Below are 16202 nucleotides of genomic sequence, written 5' to 3' on the forward strand. Positions count from 1 at the left end.
CAAACCTACCTGAGAATCCAATAATGGGCTAACTCTCACCAGCCAGATCTGAACTGTACGTCATTTCCGTGGTTCTTTGAATACAAAAACCATATCTCAGGCGCGCTGTCCGGATTGGGGGAACGCGTTTCCCCGGCCTGCGTCAATCTGCGCTCTAAGAGCCCTCATCATTCGGAAGCAAGTTCCGATGTAATGAATGAGACCCGTCTGCAGGTCCATCTGCTTAGGATCGCGCGTCGTCCTAGGCATCACTTTCTGCGCGGTACCAAGCGGCGGGCAGCAGCAGCGCCGACTTTTCGCGCTGACAGTGGTGTTGACGGAGGAGTGTCTGCGATCCCACAGGCCATTTATCCCGAGAAAGGGCTGAACAAAGAGTTTGCGGGACCGGAGTTTGTCTTGGGCCGGAGGGATTTAGGAGCTCAAGGGGCGGGCGAAGTTTGCAAACTTGGCTCTGGAACTTGTCCAGCCCTGGAAGATACAGTGCTGCCGAGCATGTGCAGAGCGCTTTTGCTTCTTTCCCCCTTTGCTCCACGTAACCCATCGATCCGGGATCAGGCGGAGGTTTTAAACCCAGCCAACTCACCCTAGCACCCACCCCAAACATAAACACTTTAAATAAATTTGCTCTGAGAAAGACTGGGTCTGCTCAATAAAAGAGGGAGGCTGAAGCAGGTAGCGCGCTCTCTCTCTGTCTCGCCTGAGCTCATTCAAGCGCTCCTCGCCGCGCATTAGAAAGCAAAGGCTGGATGGATTTTAGCGGGCAGCTGAGATCCAGCCCTCGGCGGCAGCGGAGATCTCCCCGCCGCCTCTTGCCATTCTGGTCATGCCTCTCGCACATCCACAGCAAGTGTTTTCTCTCTCCCCAACACGCCCCCCCCCCGCGAGCCACACACTTAGAATATAATGTGGGAACAAGAGCAGCAGAAATCATATTCCTACCCTGGCATTAAATAAAAGGGAAGAACCGCTTGCAGACTCAACCCCCCCCCCCCCCGCCAGTTGAATGCTAACAGGTCCGGGCAGGTTTGGCACGATGTGTTTGCGTTTGGGGGGGGGGAGACGGGGGGCGGCGACTTACCCAATTTTTATATAGACAATCCCTAGGCTCAGAAAGATGTGGAATATCCAGCGCCTGGTTTTCCTGTTCATATTCCTCGTTGGTTGTTGGGTTTCAGATCAACATGCGAAATTATGTCTTTCCCCCCTTATAATAATAACAACAATAATAATAAAAGCAGCAGCAGCAGCAGTAGCAGTAATAGTAGTAGCCTAGTAATTCCTCCCTCGCACTCTTTGCGCGCTGGTTAACTTCTCGGTGCCTCAGACAGTGCAACGCCAGGTCAAAGTAGTGCAGACAAAACAGTCCAGCCCTCCTGAGATCGGAGCCACCCGGAGCGAGCGGTGGGTGTTTGTAAATCCCAAGAGACAATCACCATCGCCCTCTCCGCTGGGTCTCTCTCTCCCTCTCTCTCTCTCTTCGCTCCTTCTCTATCCCGGATTTGTATGCCTGTCACACGTAACACTTTAGAGCGCGCTGGGGGGAGAGAAGAAGGGGAGAGGTGGGGGGAGAGAACACCACACACCACATGTATAGGCTCCAATAATCTCTCTCCCTCTCGCAGCGCGCAGCAGCTCTGGAGGATTTCCCCTCAGGTTCAATGTTACTATCTCTCTCTGTGTGTACTCTCTCTCTCTCTCTCTCTCTCTCTCTCTCTCTCTGTGTGTGTGTGTGTGTGTGTGTGTGTGTGTGTGTCTCCTCTCTCTCTCTCTCTCTCTTCTTCAGCCTACTTGGGCGTGTTCTCCAAAGGAAGGAGTAGTCCAGCCGGGGTGGGGGGTGGGAAAGGAAAGAAGTGCACGGTTTGGGATGGGGGCGAAGCGGGACGGCGGGAGGAGGGGGTGGGAATAAAGAATCGCACGCAGAAAGAGATCACCTGTTTGCCAAAAGAGAGAGGAGGAGGAGGAGGAGGAGGAGGAGGAGGAGGAGGAAGAAGAAGAAGAAGAAGAAGAAGAAGAAGAAGAAGAAGAAGAAGAAGAAGAAGAAGAAGAAGAAGAAGAAGAAGAAGAAGAAGAAGAAGAAGAAGAAGAAGAAGAAGAAGAAGAAGAAGAAGAAGAAGAAGAAGAAGAAGAAGAAGAAGAAGAAGAAGAAGAAGAAAGAAGAAGAAGAAGAAGTCCAAAACAGAAGAAGAAGAAGAAGAAGAAGAAGAAGAAGAAGAAGAAGAAGAAGAAGAAGAAGAAGAAGAAGAAGAAGAAGAAGAAGAAGAAGAAGAAGAAGAAGAAGAAGAAGAAGAAGAAGAAGAAGAAGAAGAAGAAGAAGAAGAAGAAGAAGAAGAAGAAGAAGAAGAAGAAGAAGAAGAAGAAGAAGAAGAAGAAGAAGAAGAAGAAGAAGAAGAAGAAGAAGAAGAAGAAGAAGAAGAAGAAGAAGAAGAAGAAGAAGAAGAAGAAGAAGAAGAAGAAGAAGAAGAAAGACTGGCTTCTCCCCCCACCCTGCTGAAAGAAGGAGGGTTTAGCCTACAGCAGGCAAACCTCCCGCGATTTGAATGGCAGTCCGGAGCGCAGAATCAATTCCTGATCAATTCCCACTTGGTCCGATTGGGAAAGCTCCCTTGACAGAGAGGCTCGCCAGGGCAGCCGCCGCCTCCTACTCGGTTCCCTCGCCTCCCTGTTCTGACGCTCCGCTTCCCTCGTTGCTCCTGTTTTTCCTCTCTGCCTGTTCAGGTCGGCGTGTGTTTTTTTCCCCCCGCCTCCCCCGTTCCCAAACCTGATCGATGATTTCGCGCGCTGTTAGGGAGCGGAGCGGAGCGGAACTTTCCTGCTGGCGCGCGTGGGGAGGGTTCGTGCGCGCAGGAGCGCGCTTGGCCCGCAGCACACACCTTGGCGCCCCACACCTGTCTAGCCCAAAGCAGGTCCCGCACAGTTCCGTGGGGCCGGTTCCCAGGTCAAGGGGGACGGAGGGGGCAGCATCGGAGCCTAAGTTCCCCTTGGGTCTGAAAGGGTGCTTGACATACCGATCCCTAAATAAGACTCACAGAATCACCGAGTTGCAAGGAACTCTAAGGATCATCTAGTCCAATCCCCTGCAATGCAGGAATATGCAACTGTCCCTTGCGGGGATCGAACCTGCAACCACAGTGTTATCAGTACCACGTTCCAGCCAACTGAGCTATTCAGCTGATTCCCCTCTTCTTCTCCAGAGGGATTTTCTGAGGTGCCTACCCAACTTCCTTTCCTTCCATCCAGCACCCCCGGCGTGTTTGTGTTTTGTGTCTGCCTCGAGATGCGCCGACGGCCCCAGACGCAGAAGCCACCACCCTCGCCTCCACCCTCACAGCGGGAGCAACATCTCCCAGCTAAACGGGATAGCGAGAAGGGGGAGCGGGGAGGAAGGGAGGGGGCGATCCACCGGCGGCAGGGGCAGCAAAAGGCTGCCGAGGAAATAGATCTCTGTTTTGTTCAGCACCAGTAGCGAAAGCCTCGAGCCCAGGACAATTTAGATCCTATCGGCCGCTATTGACGGCGAGGCTAGACTCTCAGACAGCAGCCCCCGAAAGAAAAAGACCATTGTTGCCTCACCACTTTTGCCTATATGCTTGGCTTGCCTTCCACCCCGCTCCCCTCCCCGCTCGCGCCGCCACTTCTTTTGGATCGATTTATTCCGGGACAAAAGAGGGGCGGGAGGAGGCCGAGCGGCTCACCCCATGCTCAGGCAGGTGCCTTGCAGCTTCGGGAGGGGGGCGTTGTGTGTGGCAACAAGGCCCGGGGGAGGCAAGCGGGGGCGCGCGGGAGAATTGTTGTTGGGTGCTTTTGAGTTGCTTGGTTGTTTCATCCCCCACTTCTCCCCTTCCCAGTCGGGAGAAAGTGCCGAGCGAAGGTCTGGAGGGAGAGACGATTCCGAGCAAGGGCACCTTCTCCTCTGGATTCCATATGCTGCGGGATCGCTTCTCCTCCTCCACCAACCTGGATCTTGCCCCTCTCCCTTGCCCCCCCCCCCCACCCATGGCCTTGCAGCCATGGGTTCGGGGGGGGGGTGTCTTGACCACTTGCCTCGTGGGATTCCCCGCTTACACACACGCCAGCTTTGTTGCAGAGGGCTTTTGTGTGATCCCAACAACGGGACTTGACACTGCTGGGGGACGGGGTGGGGTGGGGTGACGGTTTTATTATGATCCCCTTATCACACTCGCACAAGGGAGGACTCGTCCAATGATAACAGCAGGGGTGTGGTGGCGGTGCTGGAAACGGCGCAGCAGCAGCTTTGGGTTTCAATAATAATCATCATCGTGATGGTGCCGGTGATACTAGAACAATCATAATAAACGTAAAAGGCATTTAAAAAAAAAAAAAAAGAGCGCTGCTGTTGTCTCATATGCCCTGCACAAACAGGTGATCCGAAATATCACTTAGCACATTTGACAGAGTTATGAGTAGAAAAGCAATTGGCAAATACTTTTAATTCCACTGATCTGACAAAACGCCCGAGCGCGGTGCTGTATCCCTCGAGGGCAATACGAGCTGTTTACTACAGTAGAAATCCACATTCCTAAACAGGAGGCTTATGAAACTGCAGGTCGGTCCCGCGCCCGCCCCGCCCCGCCTCGCGCTCTCGTCTCCTCGGAAGGGAGCCACCTCTTTTGGAGGGGGACAGTGGGAGACCACGATCCGCTCGTCCGACGTGCATTAAACGCTGTCCAATATATATTATGCGCCCGGGAGGGTATAAATTTATTCTACCCCCCCTCCCCCTCCCCCAAGACAATTTTTTTTCAGGCGACAATCCAAACCCCACATTTTGCCAGAGAGTGTGAGGTGTGGGGCGATCACGCCTTCTGCCACCGAAGAGAAATCCCACGCCACGTGGGATTAAAGCAAAACAAAAACTGGCCAGGTAGTCCAGGAAGGGGCAGATCAGGCGCCCGAAAGTTTGCTCTGTTTTCTTTGTCAATGCGCCATCTAGTGGTAGGCGAGATCCACGGCAGTAAACGGGGGATGAACTAATAATGGTCGAATTGACCTTTGGGTGAACGCCGTCATCATAGAAAAGAGAGTTGGTTGGTTGGTTGGTTGGTTGGTTGGATGAGCTCATGCCTCGAATTATAAACCCTTAGCACGTAGAACTCTGACCAGGTTTGGTGTTTTTTGTGCTTTTTTGGGAAACATTTAATTTTCTGTTTCGAGCCATGGTTAATAGAAAGGTAAACTTAGTAGTAGTAGTAGTAGTAGTAGTAATAATAATAATAATAATAATAATAATAATAATAATAATAATAATAATAATTTATACCCCACCTATCTGGCTGTTGTTCTTCCTCTCACTCCCCTCACCCCCAGTTAAAAGCTCACTTGAAGTGGATTTTAAAAGGCTGTAGCTTACACAGAAGGAAGGCAGCAGAAAAGTAACCAGAGGGGAAATAGTCTGCTTAAGACAAGGGGCAGAAAATGCTTAAATATAAGATGGGAAATACTAGGCTAGATAGCAGTGCTGGGAGGGGGACGTCTGGGTGGATAATGAAGTAAAACGTGATCTTGCGGTCCAAAAAGCTAATGGAGCCACCATTTTAGGTTGCATCAATGGAAGGGTTGTTTCCACAGCCTGCGAAGCAACGATGCAATAAGGTAATTTTAGACTCTGGACTTAATGGTCTTTGGAGGGGGCTCTTTAGGTGGTAGTATTACACCACTTAGTTCCAGATGTAGTAAGGCAGGCCTGCTGCATTTCGGGGCCCTCCTGCTCATTCTGTGAATGGGGCTCTGTGCACCTGCCCCAAAGTCTTGCCCCAATGACTCCACTCTTGGGAGGATGTAGCACTGCTGTGCTTAGCACCGTGGGTGGGGGGAATCCTACTTTGAGTTATGTGTTCATCTCTGGGCATCATAGTCCAAAAAGGATGTTATAGAATCATAGAATCATAGAGTTGGAAGAGACCACAAGGGCCATCCAGTCCAACCCCCTGCCAAGCAGGAAACACCATCAAAGCATTCCTGACAGACGGCTGTCAAGCCTCTGCTTAAAGACCTCCAAAGAGGGAGACTCCACCACACTCCTTGGCAGCAAATTCCACTGTCCAACAGCTCTTACTGAGAGCCAGTTTGGTGTAGTGGTTAGGAGCGGCAGACTCGTAATCTGGGGAACCGGGTTCGTGTCTGCACTCCTCCACATGCAGCTGCTGGGTGACCTTGGGCCAGTCACACTTCTCTGAAGTCTCTCAGCCCCACTCACCTCACAGAGTGTTTGTTGTGGGGGAGGAAGGGAAAGGAGAATGTTAGCCGCTTTGAGACTCCTTCGGGTAGTGAAAAGCGGGATATCAAATCCAAACTCTTCTTCTCTCTTCTTCTTCTTCTTACTGTCAGGAAGTTCTTCCTAATGTTTAGGTGGAATCTTCTTTCTTGTAGTTTGAATCCATTGCTCCGTGTCCTCTTCTCTGGAGCAGCAGAAAACAACCTTTCTCCCTTCTCTATATCAGTGTTTTTCAACCACTGTTCCGCGGCACACTAGTGTGCCGCGAGATGTTGCCTGGTGTGCCGTGGGAAAAAATTGTGTTTATTTGATTCCTATTCAAGAGAATTACTTTATATATAGTCAATATAGGCACAGAGTTAAATTTTTTAACATTTTCTAATGGTGGTGTGCCTCGTGATTTTTTTCATAAAACAAGTGTGCCCTTGCCCAAAAAAGGTTGAAAAACACTGCTCTATATGACATCCTTTTATATATTTGAACATGGCTATCATATCACCCCTTAACCTTCTCTTCTCCAGGCTAAACATACCCAGCTCCCTAAGCTGTTCCTCATAAGGCATCGTTTCCAGGCCTTTGACCATTTTGGTTGCCCTTCTCTGGACACGTTCCAGCTTGTCAGTATCCTTCTTGAACTGTGGTGCCCAAAACTGGACACAGTATTCCAGGTGAGGTCTGACCAGAGCGGAATACAGTGGTACTATTACTTCCCTTGATCTAGATGCTATACTCCTATTGATGCAGCCCAGAATTGCATTGGCTTTTTTAGCTGCTGCATCACACTGTTGACTCATGTCAAGTTTATGGTCTACCAAGACTCCTAGATCCTTTTCACATGTACTGCTCTCAAGCCAGGTGTCACCCATCCTGTATTTGTGCCTTTCATTTTTTTTTTCATTTTTTTTTTGCCCAAGTGTAGTACTTTACATTTCTCCCTGTTAAAATCCATCTTGTTTGCTTTGGCCCAGTTCTCTAATCTGTTAAGGTCATTTTGAAGTGTGATCCTGTCCTCTGGGGTATTAGCCACCCTTCCCAATTTGGTGTCATCTGCAAACTTGATCAGGATACCCTCAAGCCCATCATCCAAGTCATTGATAAACATGTTGAATAAGACTGGGCCCAAGACAGAACCCTGTGGCACCCCGCTAGTCACTTCTCTCCAGGATGAAGAGGAGCTGTTAATGAGTACCCTTTGGGTTCGGTCAGTCAGCCAGTTACAAATCCACTGAATGGTAGCATTGTCTAGCTCGCATTTTACCAGCTTCTTTACAAGAATATCATGGGGCACCTTGTCAAAGGCCTTGCTGAAATCAAGAGAGGCTACATCCACAGCGTTCCCTTCATCTACCAGGCTTGTTGCCTTGTTAGAAAGGATTCAAGAGAGAATCAAGAGGAGAAAAGCATTTTGGAATTCAAATGGCACCCTCAAAGGAAACTGCCTTATACTGAATAGAATCATTGGCCCATCTTCTAGCTCAATGTTGTCATAACCACCAGTGTTTTTCCGGGGTTCCAGAAAAGAGTCTTTTTTTCAGCCTCACTTCTCGGAGTGAGGGAACCGCCAGAAGGCCCTCAGAGCTGGACCTCAGTGTCCGGGCTGAACGATGGGGGTGGAGACGCTCCTTCAGGTATACTGGGCCGAGGCCGTTTAGGGCGTTAAAGGTCAGCACCAACATTTTGAATTGTGCTCGGAAATGTACTGGACGCCAATGTAGGTCTTTGGGGACTGGTGCTATATGGTCTTGGTGGCCACTCCCAGTCATACTGTCAGAGGCTTCAAGTTCTTACAGTGGTGCAAATCTCACTGTGTCTGATCCCGTTCAAAGTTAAACACATATCAGTTAGGCAAATTTGAACACCTATTTAACCCATGGAAATAACAAGGACTTAAAACTCAGCTGGGGAACCTGTGGCCCTTAAGATGCTGCCAGACTACAACTCCCATAATCCCCGACCATTGGCCACGCTGACTGGGGCTGATAGGAGTTGGAGCCCAGCAGCCTCCAGATGACCATATGCTCCCCATCCCTGATGTGGTGGTGGTCTTGTACCTATTTATGGCGGGGGGGGGGGCATTTGCTGAGAGAAAATTTTGAAGATCAGGTTGTTAGGAAATTTTGCTCAAGACCACCAAAGGAAGTGGTGTGTGGAGTCAGCAGTGTAGAACACCAGGGCAATTCATTTGTTTTGCCCTCCCATATGTTTATTTGTCTTAAAAAGCAGATGGGCTGCAAAGGAGAGCAACAGTTTCTTCCCAATGTGAGATATTCATTCGCACCAGATGCTAACCGGAGAAGGCTGCCTTTCCATCTCTTTATTTAGCAGCAGCAATCTTCTCCTGAACAAAGATAGCAGGCTAAAGCTACACCCAAAAAGCCATTTGTCATTTGTTTCCACATTTGTATTCCTATTGTTAATTGTCTATCAGGGTTGCCTTTGCAGCGAGGCTGGGTGACAGTTTAGTACCCGGTTAGGTCAGCATCGAATGATGTGGTTTAATTATGAGTTATATATTGGAAGATACAAAAGAGGTCTCCGCAAAGTCCACTTCAGAACCGGAAAACTAGCCTGCAAGACGGTCTGCCGCTCCACTTTCACTGAGAGTCAGTTTTGCTTTCAGTGTCAAGATTCAAATCCACTGGCAGCACGAAGCAAGGAAACTTACACAATGCCTCCACACACAATGGTTGGCTCTGGTCAGGGTTATTAATGTCTCATTTTTCATATGTATAAAGGGTTACTCAAGCAATAGCAACAACACCGACCCCCACCCCGCGCGTCCCAAAACAAGGCTTCAGGAACAGTTAGCCTCTCACAATTTGAATTCAAATGTTAAAAGCCCATTTTGTAACTAGATCCTAGACATACATGCCATCAATAGCCCTACCTTTTATCAAGCTAATCATAGCTGCTCTGTTTTGTTGTCAAAACACCTCTTTAACAGCCACCCTCGAAACACTTTTCAATGGCAGGATTTGAGAAGATATCAGTGTTTGAATTATTTCCCCACCACCACCTATCTAAACACAAATTACATACTTTCAAACAAAGCTTCAGTTCCATATTCAATTCCATACTAGCAAAATGCAAGAACAAATCTTATGGGTCTCTTCCTTGTATGGGATACGTTTTGTTGCTTGAAATTAAAAATCATTTAAAAATTAATAAATCTTACAGTTCTGTTAATGTCTCTGTAACATAGCTCTGAAGAGACTGGATCAAACCAAACTTTCCTCGTTGCAGGACAGAAGGAAGAGAAAAGTGGGAAAGGTCAGTAATCCATGAGAAGATGGTATGAAATCTAGGGGTGGAGAGGAAGAAGAGTTTGGATTTGATATCCCGCTTTATCACTACCTGAAGGAGTCTCAAAGCGGCTAACATTCTCCTTTCCCTTCCTCCCCCACAACAAACACTCTGTGAGGTGAGTGGGGCTGAGAGACTTCAGAGAAGTGTGACTAGCCCAAGGTCACCCAGCAGCTGTATGTGGAGGAGCGGAGACGCGAACCTGGTTCACCAGATTACAAGTCTACCGCTCTTAACCACTACACCAAACTGTCCAGAGTGTGACAGGAGGGAAGCTGATCACTCTCAGAGCACTGTCTCTCCTAGGACCAGAAATGTTTCTTGAAAGGCCTAACATAAACCTGTGATGGGAAAACTGGCCAATCTGGTCATGCCACACCCACCTGCCCAACACACCTGGTGTTGGGTCTCTGCCTTGTGCATGGTGCCTTGCGGGGCCCAGTGATCATCTGATTGCTGGGGCTTGCAGATTGCTGTGCTTTTTACCTGCACTGCTTTGAGTTCAACCTACCCAGGCAAAAACTGGTCATCTGATGTCATTGTGATGTCAGGTGACTGACAGGTGGGCGGCCGCACCCACCTGCAAAACAAGGGCCGGGGGAATGAGGAGAGAAAAGGATGAAGTTGACTGCTAGGATCCCAGCCCTGATATGGAAAGTAAATTGCCTCAAGACCATAGAAAAAAGGGGAGCATTCCATCCATTTTCCAAATTAAAAGTGGGAGATCTAATATAACATGAGTTGGTGTTTGCTGGCATAACAAGGCTTCTGCTTCCTCTTCATCCCCTTGCAGCTCCTCCCCCTCCCCCCCAAAAAAAATACACTCCAGAAGTTCCCACAACACTTTGGCACTGATTTTGGAGGGGGTGCATGGGAGATTGGAGAGAGATGAAGCGAAACCAGAAATCATGTTGTGCAAGGAGGCAGACATCTTTGGATATCACCCAATAAGCTGATGTTCATCCATGAAAAATTGTTGGCCCAGGTCAAAGATCCAGCTCCCATATAATTCTTTCTTCCAAATATTTGGACATATGGTACAAGGACGCTCATGCAGTGGAGTTCTAAGGTGATCTAGCTCTACCAGCCACTAGAGACAATCAAAATAAGTTTTTATCCGTATGTCTGGTATAAAAGGAGCACTCTGTATTTTTGTATAATTGAATGCTTATGCCATGATGTAAGGCAAATGAGCATCTTGCTTTAATGGAAGCAAGTCTTGCTGAGTCATCGAAGTATGTGTGTCTTGGAAATTCTGGACGAAGCTATGAAGCTAATTTTTGTTTATGCCAAGTGTGACTTGTGTAGACACTTAGTTTGCATCTGTTTGCAAAAGACATATTTCCAAACTATAATTTAGGAGTAAATGAAAGGAAAGGCATCACACCTATCATTGTGAACGCTATCAAGCTTAATGCCATATTTAGAAAATAGACCAAGTACTGGCATGTCCCCTTTGTGGTTCAGAGAACATTTTAAGTTCAGAGAAAGCAAGGAAGGTTAACCAGTTATCAGGATACAAAGGTGTCATATTTTGATGTCTCGTGTCAAGACTGTCAAACAGCAAAACACTGGCGGGCAGCCTCTAACTTCAACATTGGAGAGCTTTCCTCCATGTCAATGAAACTATGCCTGTGAAACATATTACACAGGAAAAGCTTCTCATGAAGCCTATGCAATGCTTCTTTACAGCAAACATGCATCCTGGGCAGACACCAAAAAGTCTGAATAAATTGGAATATTTAGAGAAAGAAAATGAAAGGAACAAAGGGGAAAGGGAATAGGATGAATGAGGAGGCTTGGGGGGCTAGTGTTTCAATTTATTTATTCCTCCTCTGATCACTTTAAATTATGTTGCTTTTTCCCATACATCTCAAGAACAATCTGGGCTTTTGCTTGCAAAGATTTCAGGTTTACACTACCACACCCGCCTAAACCAAACTATAGTGTTTGCTCTGGAATCCATCTCTCACTGAGGAGGGGGTACTTAAGGCACTTCTCAACAGCATGTTTACTGAGCATTCGTCCTGATTTGTTTTCAGGGAAGTTAGATTACAGCTATTTCATGAGCGCTCACTCTGATTTGTTTGTGAACAGGCTAGACAACATCAGGGCCGGATCTACACATTTGGCTACTCGCTCTCCTGCAACATCATGTGGCAGAGGGGCAGGGGCAGGGTCGAATAGGTCTGGAACTGCAGACTCTTCTTGTGTTCTTACGTATATTAAGTGCTTTGGGCAACATCAGGTTTTTATTCACCTGATCACCTTGCAATGCCGTTCATGCAATCATCTGCCAGCAGTCCCTTCCTGCATTCTGCATAGGAGAAGCAAGTCAGTCCTTACCTTAAAAGAATAAAATGGGTGTACAATTCTGTCATTAGGAACAGTAATGTTCAAAAGCAAGTTCGGAGAACATTTTGACCTTCTTCTAAGACATTCTGTAAGCATAGCTATCCCCTGGAAACTATTACTATTACTAGTATTGTTTTTAGAGCACCATTTTTATAGTGGGTAACTTTTTTTATTTCTACTGAGATTGATAGTATAATAGCTGTTTTAACTGTCCTGAGTTTTACCATGCTGGTAATTTGAAATTTGGAGTGTGTGTATTTATGATGTGCTGGATGCCTCGAATAACCAACCCGTTAAAGTGACTCTAAAAATAAACAGCAAAAGATACCATAGTACAAACTTAGCCACTTTACTACTCACCCCTAACTCTAGATCATTTATGAACAGGTCCCAATACTGGTTCCGGGGTCGGGGGATGGGGAGGACTCCACTTTCTACAGCCTTCCTGTTATGTATTAAAGTTCTCACCCTTGGCCACTAGGGGTGTTGTGTATATAGTTTCACTCTGCCTACTGTGGCTGCAGTTCTCACTCAGGTCCGCACATGCAAATGAAGGATTGAGAGTGCTACTCACAGCTTGGGTAGCTAGAGAGAGAGTTGTTACTGTTGCATGTTACTGAGTACTATTTAAGCAGGCTGGCTCAGCCCTTCAGTTCTGTTCCAGCCTGAGAATAAAGAGAGCTGCTTGGAGAATCACTGTGTCATCTGCTATGTCCACCCACTATTTAATACTTCCATTCAGAAAACTGAATTCCTACCCTCAGCTTCCGGCTGCTTAACCAATTTATATATCCTGTCCTTCTTCCAAGAAGTTTAAGGTGGCCCATATGTTTCTTCCACCCCTCTTAGCATCTGAACAATCCCATGAGGTAAACCAGGAGGAAGGAACAGTCAGTCTGGTGACAGTCAGTATAGCTGAATAGGGATATGAACCTGGATCTACCTGTGCCTAATTCAGAACTCTAACCCCTACCTCACACTGTCTCTCACAGAGGCAGTTTTCTCTTAAATAACAATAAATAAAGTTTTTCTACCTCATGCCTGAGGAATCTACCCACAGTGCTCCTGGCATGAATCATTTCTGGGTGCAACCCCGCTAAGTGCAGGTAATTCTGCCACAATCTCTGCACAAGTCACTGAATGATCCAGACACATCACAGTGGACACAACAAAATTACTCATCCAGGGGAAGCTGATTGGAAGGAAACCAGGAAAGAATCTAAAGAGGACAGCCTCCGACAAGGGCTTCCGGAGGCCTTTATTGATTTGATTTTTCAAGGTACTTCATTGTGGCAAAAAATGTACCTACCTCCTGACAATGCTCTGCATTTAAAGGGAGATAATAGTTGGAAGGAATTTAAGATGCAAGCATTTGCACTGATATAGTAGCTGTTCGTCTGACTTCATCATGGAAGCCAAAGCAGGTGACTGGCTTGGATAGCCCATTTTGACATCTATGCCTAGGACAAGACCAGAAACAAGTGGTACAGAATTTCAAATTTTGGTATGCCTAAATGCTGACCTAAACCCTATCAGGATCAGCATTTAAGCATACCAAAATTTGGAGACGCTTAGCCTCTTATTTCTGTTGTTCCTCTTCCTGACAAAGCTTGGGAGAAGGCAGACAACAGGACAATAACTGCACTGGAAAGAAAAATGACGTCTCTTGGAATAACATAGTGCAAGATAAATTAAATTACATTCTCTTGGATGAAATTTAATTTTCAAGACTCGACACAGTATTTTTAATGAAAATTATGAGAACTGCTGTAATACCCTGATATATCCTCCTTCTCCTACCTTATCTTGCTCATATTAATCACTGCATGGTAGCTACAGCTAATTCTGTAGGACTTTTACTTTGTATTTGTTATATTCACAACTGGTGCTTACATTATTGTTGTAATGCTGTTGGGGATACACATAAGTAGCAATATTTGTTATTTTATCTAATAGAAAGGGGGAAAGCAACAACAAAATGCTGCCAGCCTACCTACCTCCCAGTTATTGCATGCCTCAGCTCTGAAATCCTGACTTGGCCTTAAAGAACTTGAAATGTAAGTGTTTGGTTGTTAAGTTACTTCACTCCCAAGACTCCCCCCTACGCATGCTTTCAGCGGGGGGCAGGTGGAAGAGAAATCATCCTTGAGATTCGACCTTATCTAAGACCATCATGCACATTCAGGAATTCTCAACAGCTTTGCTTTGCCAAAAGTTAAATAGTGGTAATAGCTTATTTCCTGCCATTATAGCAAGTGCCTCTTCTTATTTATTTTTGCTCTGTGCAAGGTCCTAAAAATAGTTCCAGAAACACTCTTTCGGCTTTCTGTACACAATTCCAAGCAGCAATCACTTCTTAACTTTATATGAATTATGAGGGCTTCCAAAGAACTGCTCTACCTTTAAATACACCCCCCCAATTAATATCTACAGTAGCACATGAATTTTGGCTTTCCAGAAGTTCAAGGGAGTTGACAGATCGTGCTGTTACCTTGTAAGGGCACTTATCACCGTAAATCCACCCACAAAAGGTTTTTCCTCAGGATAATGGCTGTTTTGGTGATTCATCTTACAGACCTTGCCCTTCCTTATTTGCACAAAATATCGTACACCCAGCAATAATTTCTGGGTCAGGCTCATGCCACACATGTGATTTCCTTTTGGACACAGAGACAAGAAAAGATTAAGTGAAATGCATAGACCTCCCTAGGTGAACCTCCCCCCCACTTCAACTGCTAGGTCATTTCAAGTGCTACTAATAGGATGTTATCAGATTCAGTGAATATTCTCAGGGGTGCAGCTGATTGTCTGTGCCAGGCAGAGTTTACTGTTGTCTCACTGAGGGAGGAGAGGGGAAAATAGTACTGCTGTTGTCCTGGAAAATTTCACTGTTTCTGTCTCTAGTGGAAAACAGTTATCACTAACACATCCTGGCATGTAATTTGCCTCATTTATTATTGTCTAGCACTGGCTTAGAAATGCACAATAAGCACTAAGGTACTTCCAGAGAGTTGCAGTTATTTAAGGAAACTTTATGCTGGGATGCCAAGAACTTTCAGATTCCCGCCCCCCAAAACATTCAGTCTGAGACACACCTTCAAGACTTCGAACAAATATAGCTCAGATTAAACCTTACACTGACAAAGAGGATGACTAAGTGCAATAAAAATCAGTAGACCTCGATTCTGTTCCTGTTTCCATCACATATCACTATAGAAAGGGGAAAAATAACGCAGGTTTTTAATGTTATAGCCTTTAATACAGTGAATAGGGTTGCATACTTTACAGGGCAATCATACATGTGTTTACTCAGAAGTAATTCTCACCAAGTTTCAATCAAATTTATTCCCTAGTGAGTGGGGTTATACTGCAACCTTATTTAAAAAAAACCGATAATTAGAACTTTGGTGACATTTAATTGTTCTCCAATGTGGAGTTTGGCAAAAAGTACAAGGTCCAACATCTATGACTCTGAAACGACCCACCACTAAGCAATTTACACACACGTGTGGTGTCCCACCTCCGGGGCCAAACTGGAGGGGGGGGAATCTTTTAAAATATTACTTTTCTCGTCAATTTGTAGCCAAAGTTAGCAGCTTGCGTGCCATTCAGGAAAAAGGCAATGGCTCTTTCCTGTAATTAAATATAAAGCCGTACAAAAAAAAAAATCACTGGCACGTGTCAGTTCTAAGTGGAAATACAGCACTAGGCGGGGATGCAAAATTGTTCCAGGTGTAACCCCATTTCCAGGGATGCCTTATAAAATAGCTTACTGGCACTTAGCTGTGAAAGCTACCGAGAAAGGGGAGCAGGTCGTGGAAGCACCCAAGCAAACACTCAAGGCTCCCCGAGAGAGAGCGCTAAATGTTTAATTCCATATGTAGGATCCCAACATCTCGGTGCACGAAGCAGCGCCGCGACTCGGCAAAGAACTACGCTTCCCATGATGCTCTGCGAACACGGCAAATGACTCGAGAAGTGGAAAGAGAAGCTAATCACTTGTCAGCCGGGGAGAGGAAAGGGAGGGCGCGTAGAGGCGCAAATGCAGAGGCGTCGCCTCAATGTCTGTGTTGCGATGCTTCCGGTTCCCGGGTGCAGTTCGCAAGCTTCTCTGCGCGCAGGGCGAAAGAGCGCAGGGGAGGCGGGGTGGTCTCGCTTGCTTACTCGGGATATTGCCCAGAGTTCAGATGGTCGCTAAATCTCCCGTGCTGGTTCTAAGCTGCTTCTTGGTTATTGTATTAGTAGAGTTGGAAACGATCCCAAAGAGCTCATCTGATCCAACCCCTGCAGTGCGGTATTTTGGGCATCATTA

At 46.6% G+C, this 16202-nt stretch overlaps 1 protein-coding gene across 2 annotated transcripts in view; it reads right to left on the reverse strand.

The window, feature by feature from the left end:
* WNT7A (Wnt family member 7A) overlaps positions 1-1210 on the reverse strand; it is a 53146-nt gene extending 51936 nt beyond the window's left edge. The window contains exon 1 of one of the 2 annotated variants that reach the window (XM_033140857.1): positions 1079-1210. In XM_033140857.1, the coding sequence (XP_032996748.1) occupies positions 1079-1149 (71 nt within the window). In that variant the 5' untranslated portion in view covers positions 1150-1210. Of the gene's footprint in view, positions 1-9; positions 44-1078 lie in introns of those variants that run through there. The other variant, XM_033140858.1, reaches the window with a different exon arrangement.
* Positions 1211-16202: the final 14992 nt, after the last annotated feature.

The sequence above is a fragment of the Lacerta agilis genome, chromosome 2 (genome assembly GCF_009819535.1).
Source record: "Lacerta agilis isolate rLacAgi1 chromosome 2, rLacAgi1.pri, whole genome shotgun sequence".
Classification (NCBI taxonomy): domain Eukaryota; kingdom Metazoa; phylum Chordata; class Lepidosauria; order Squamata; family Lacertidae; genus Lacerta; species Lacerta agilis.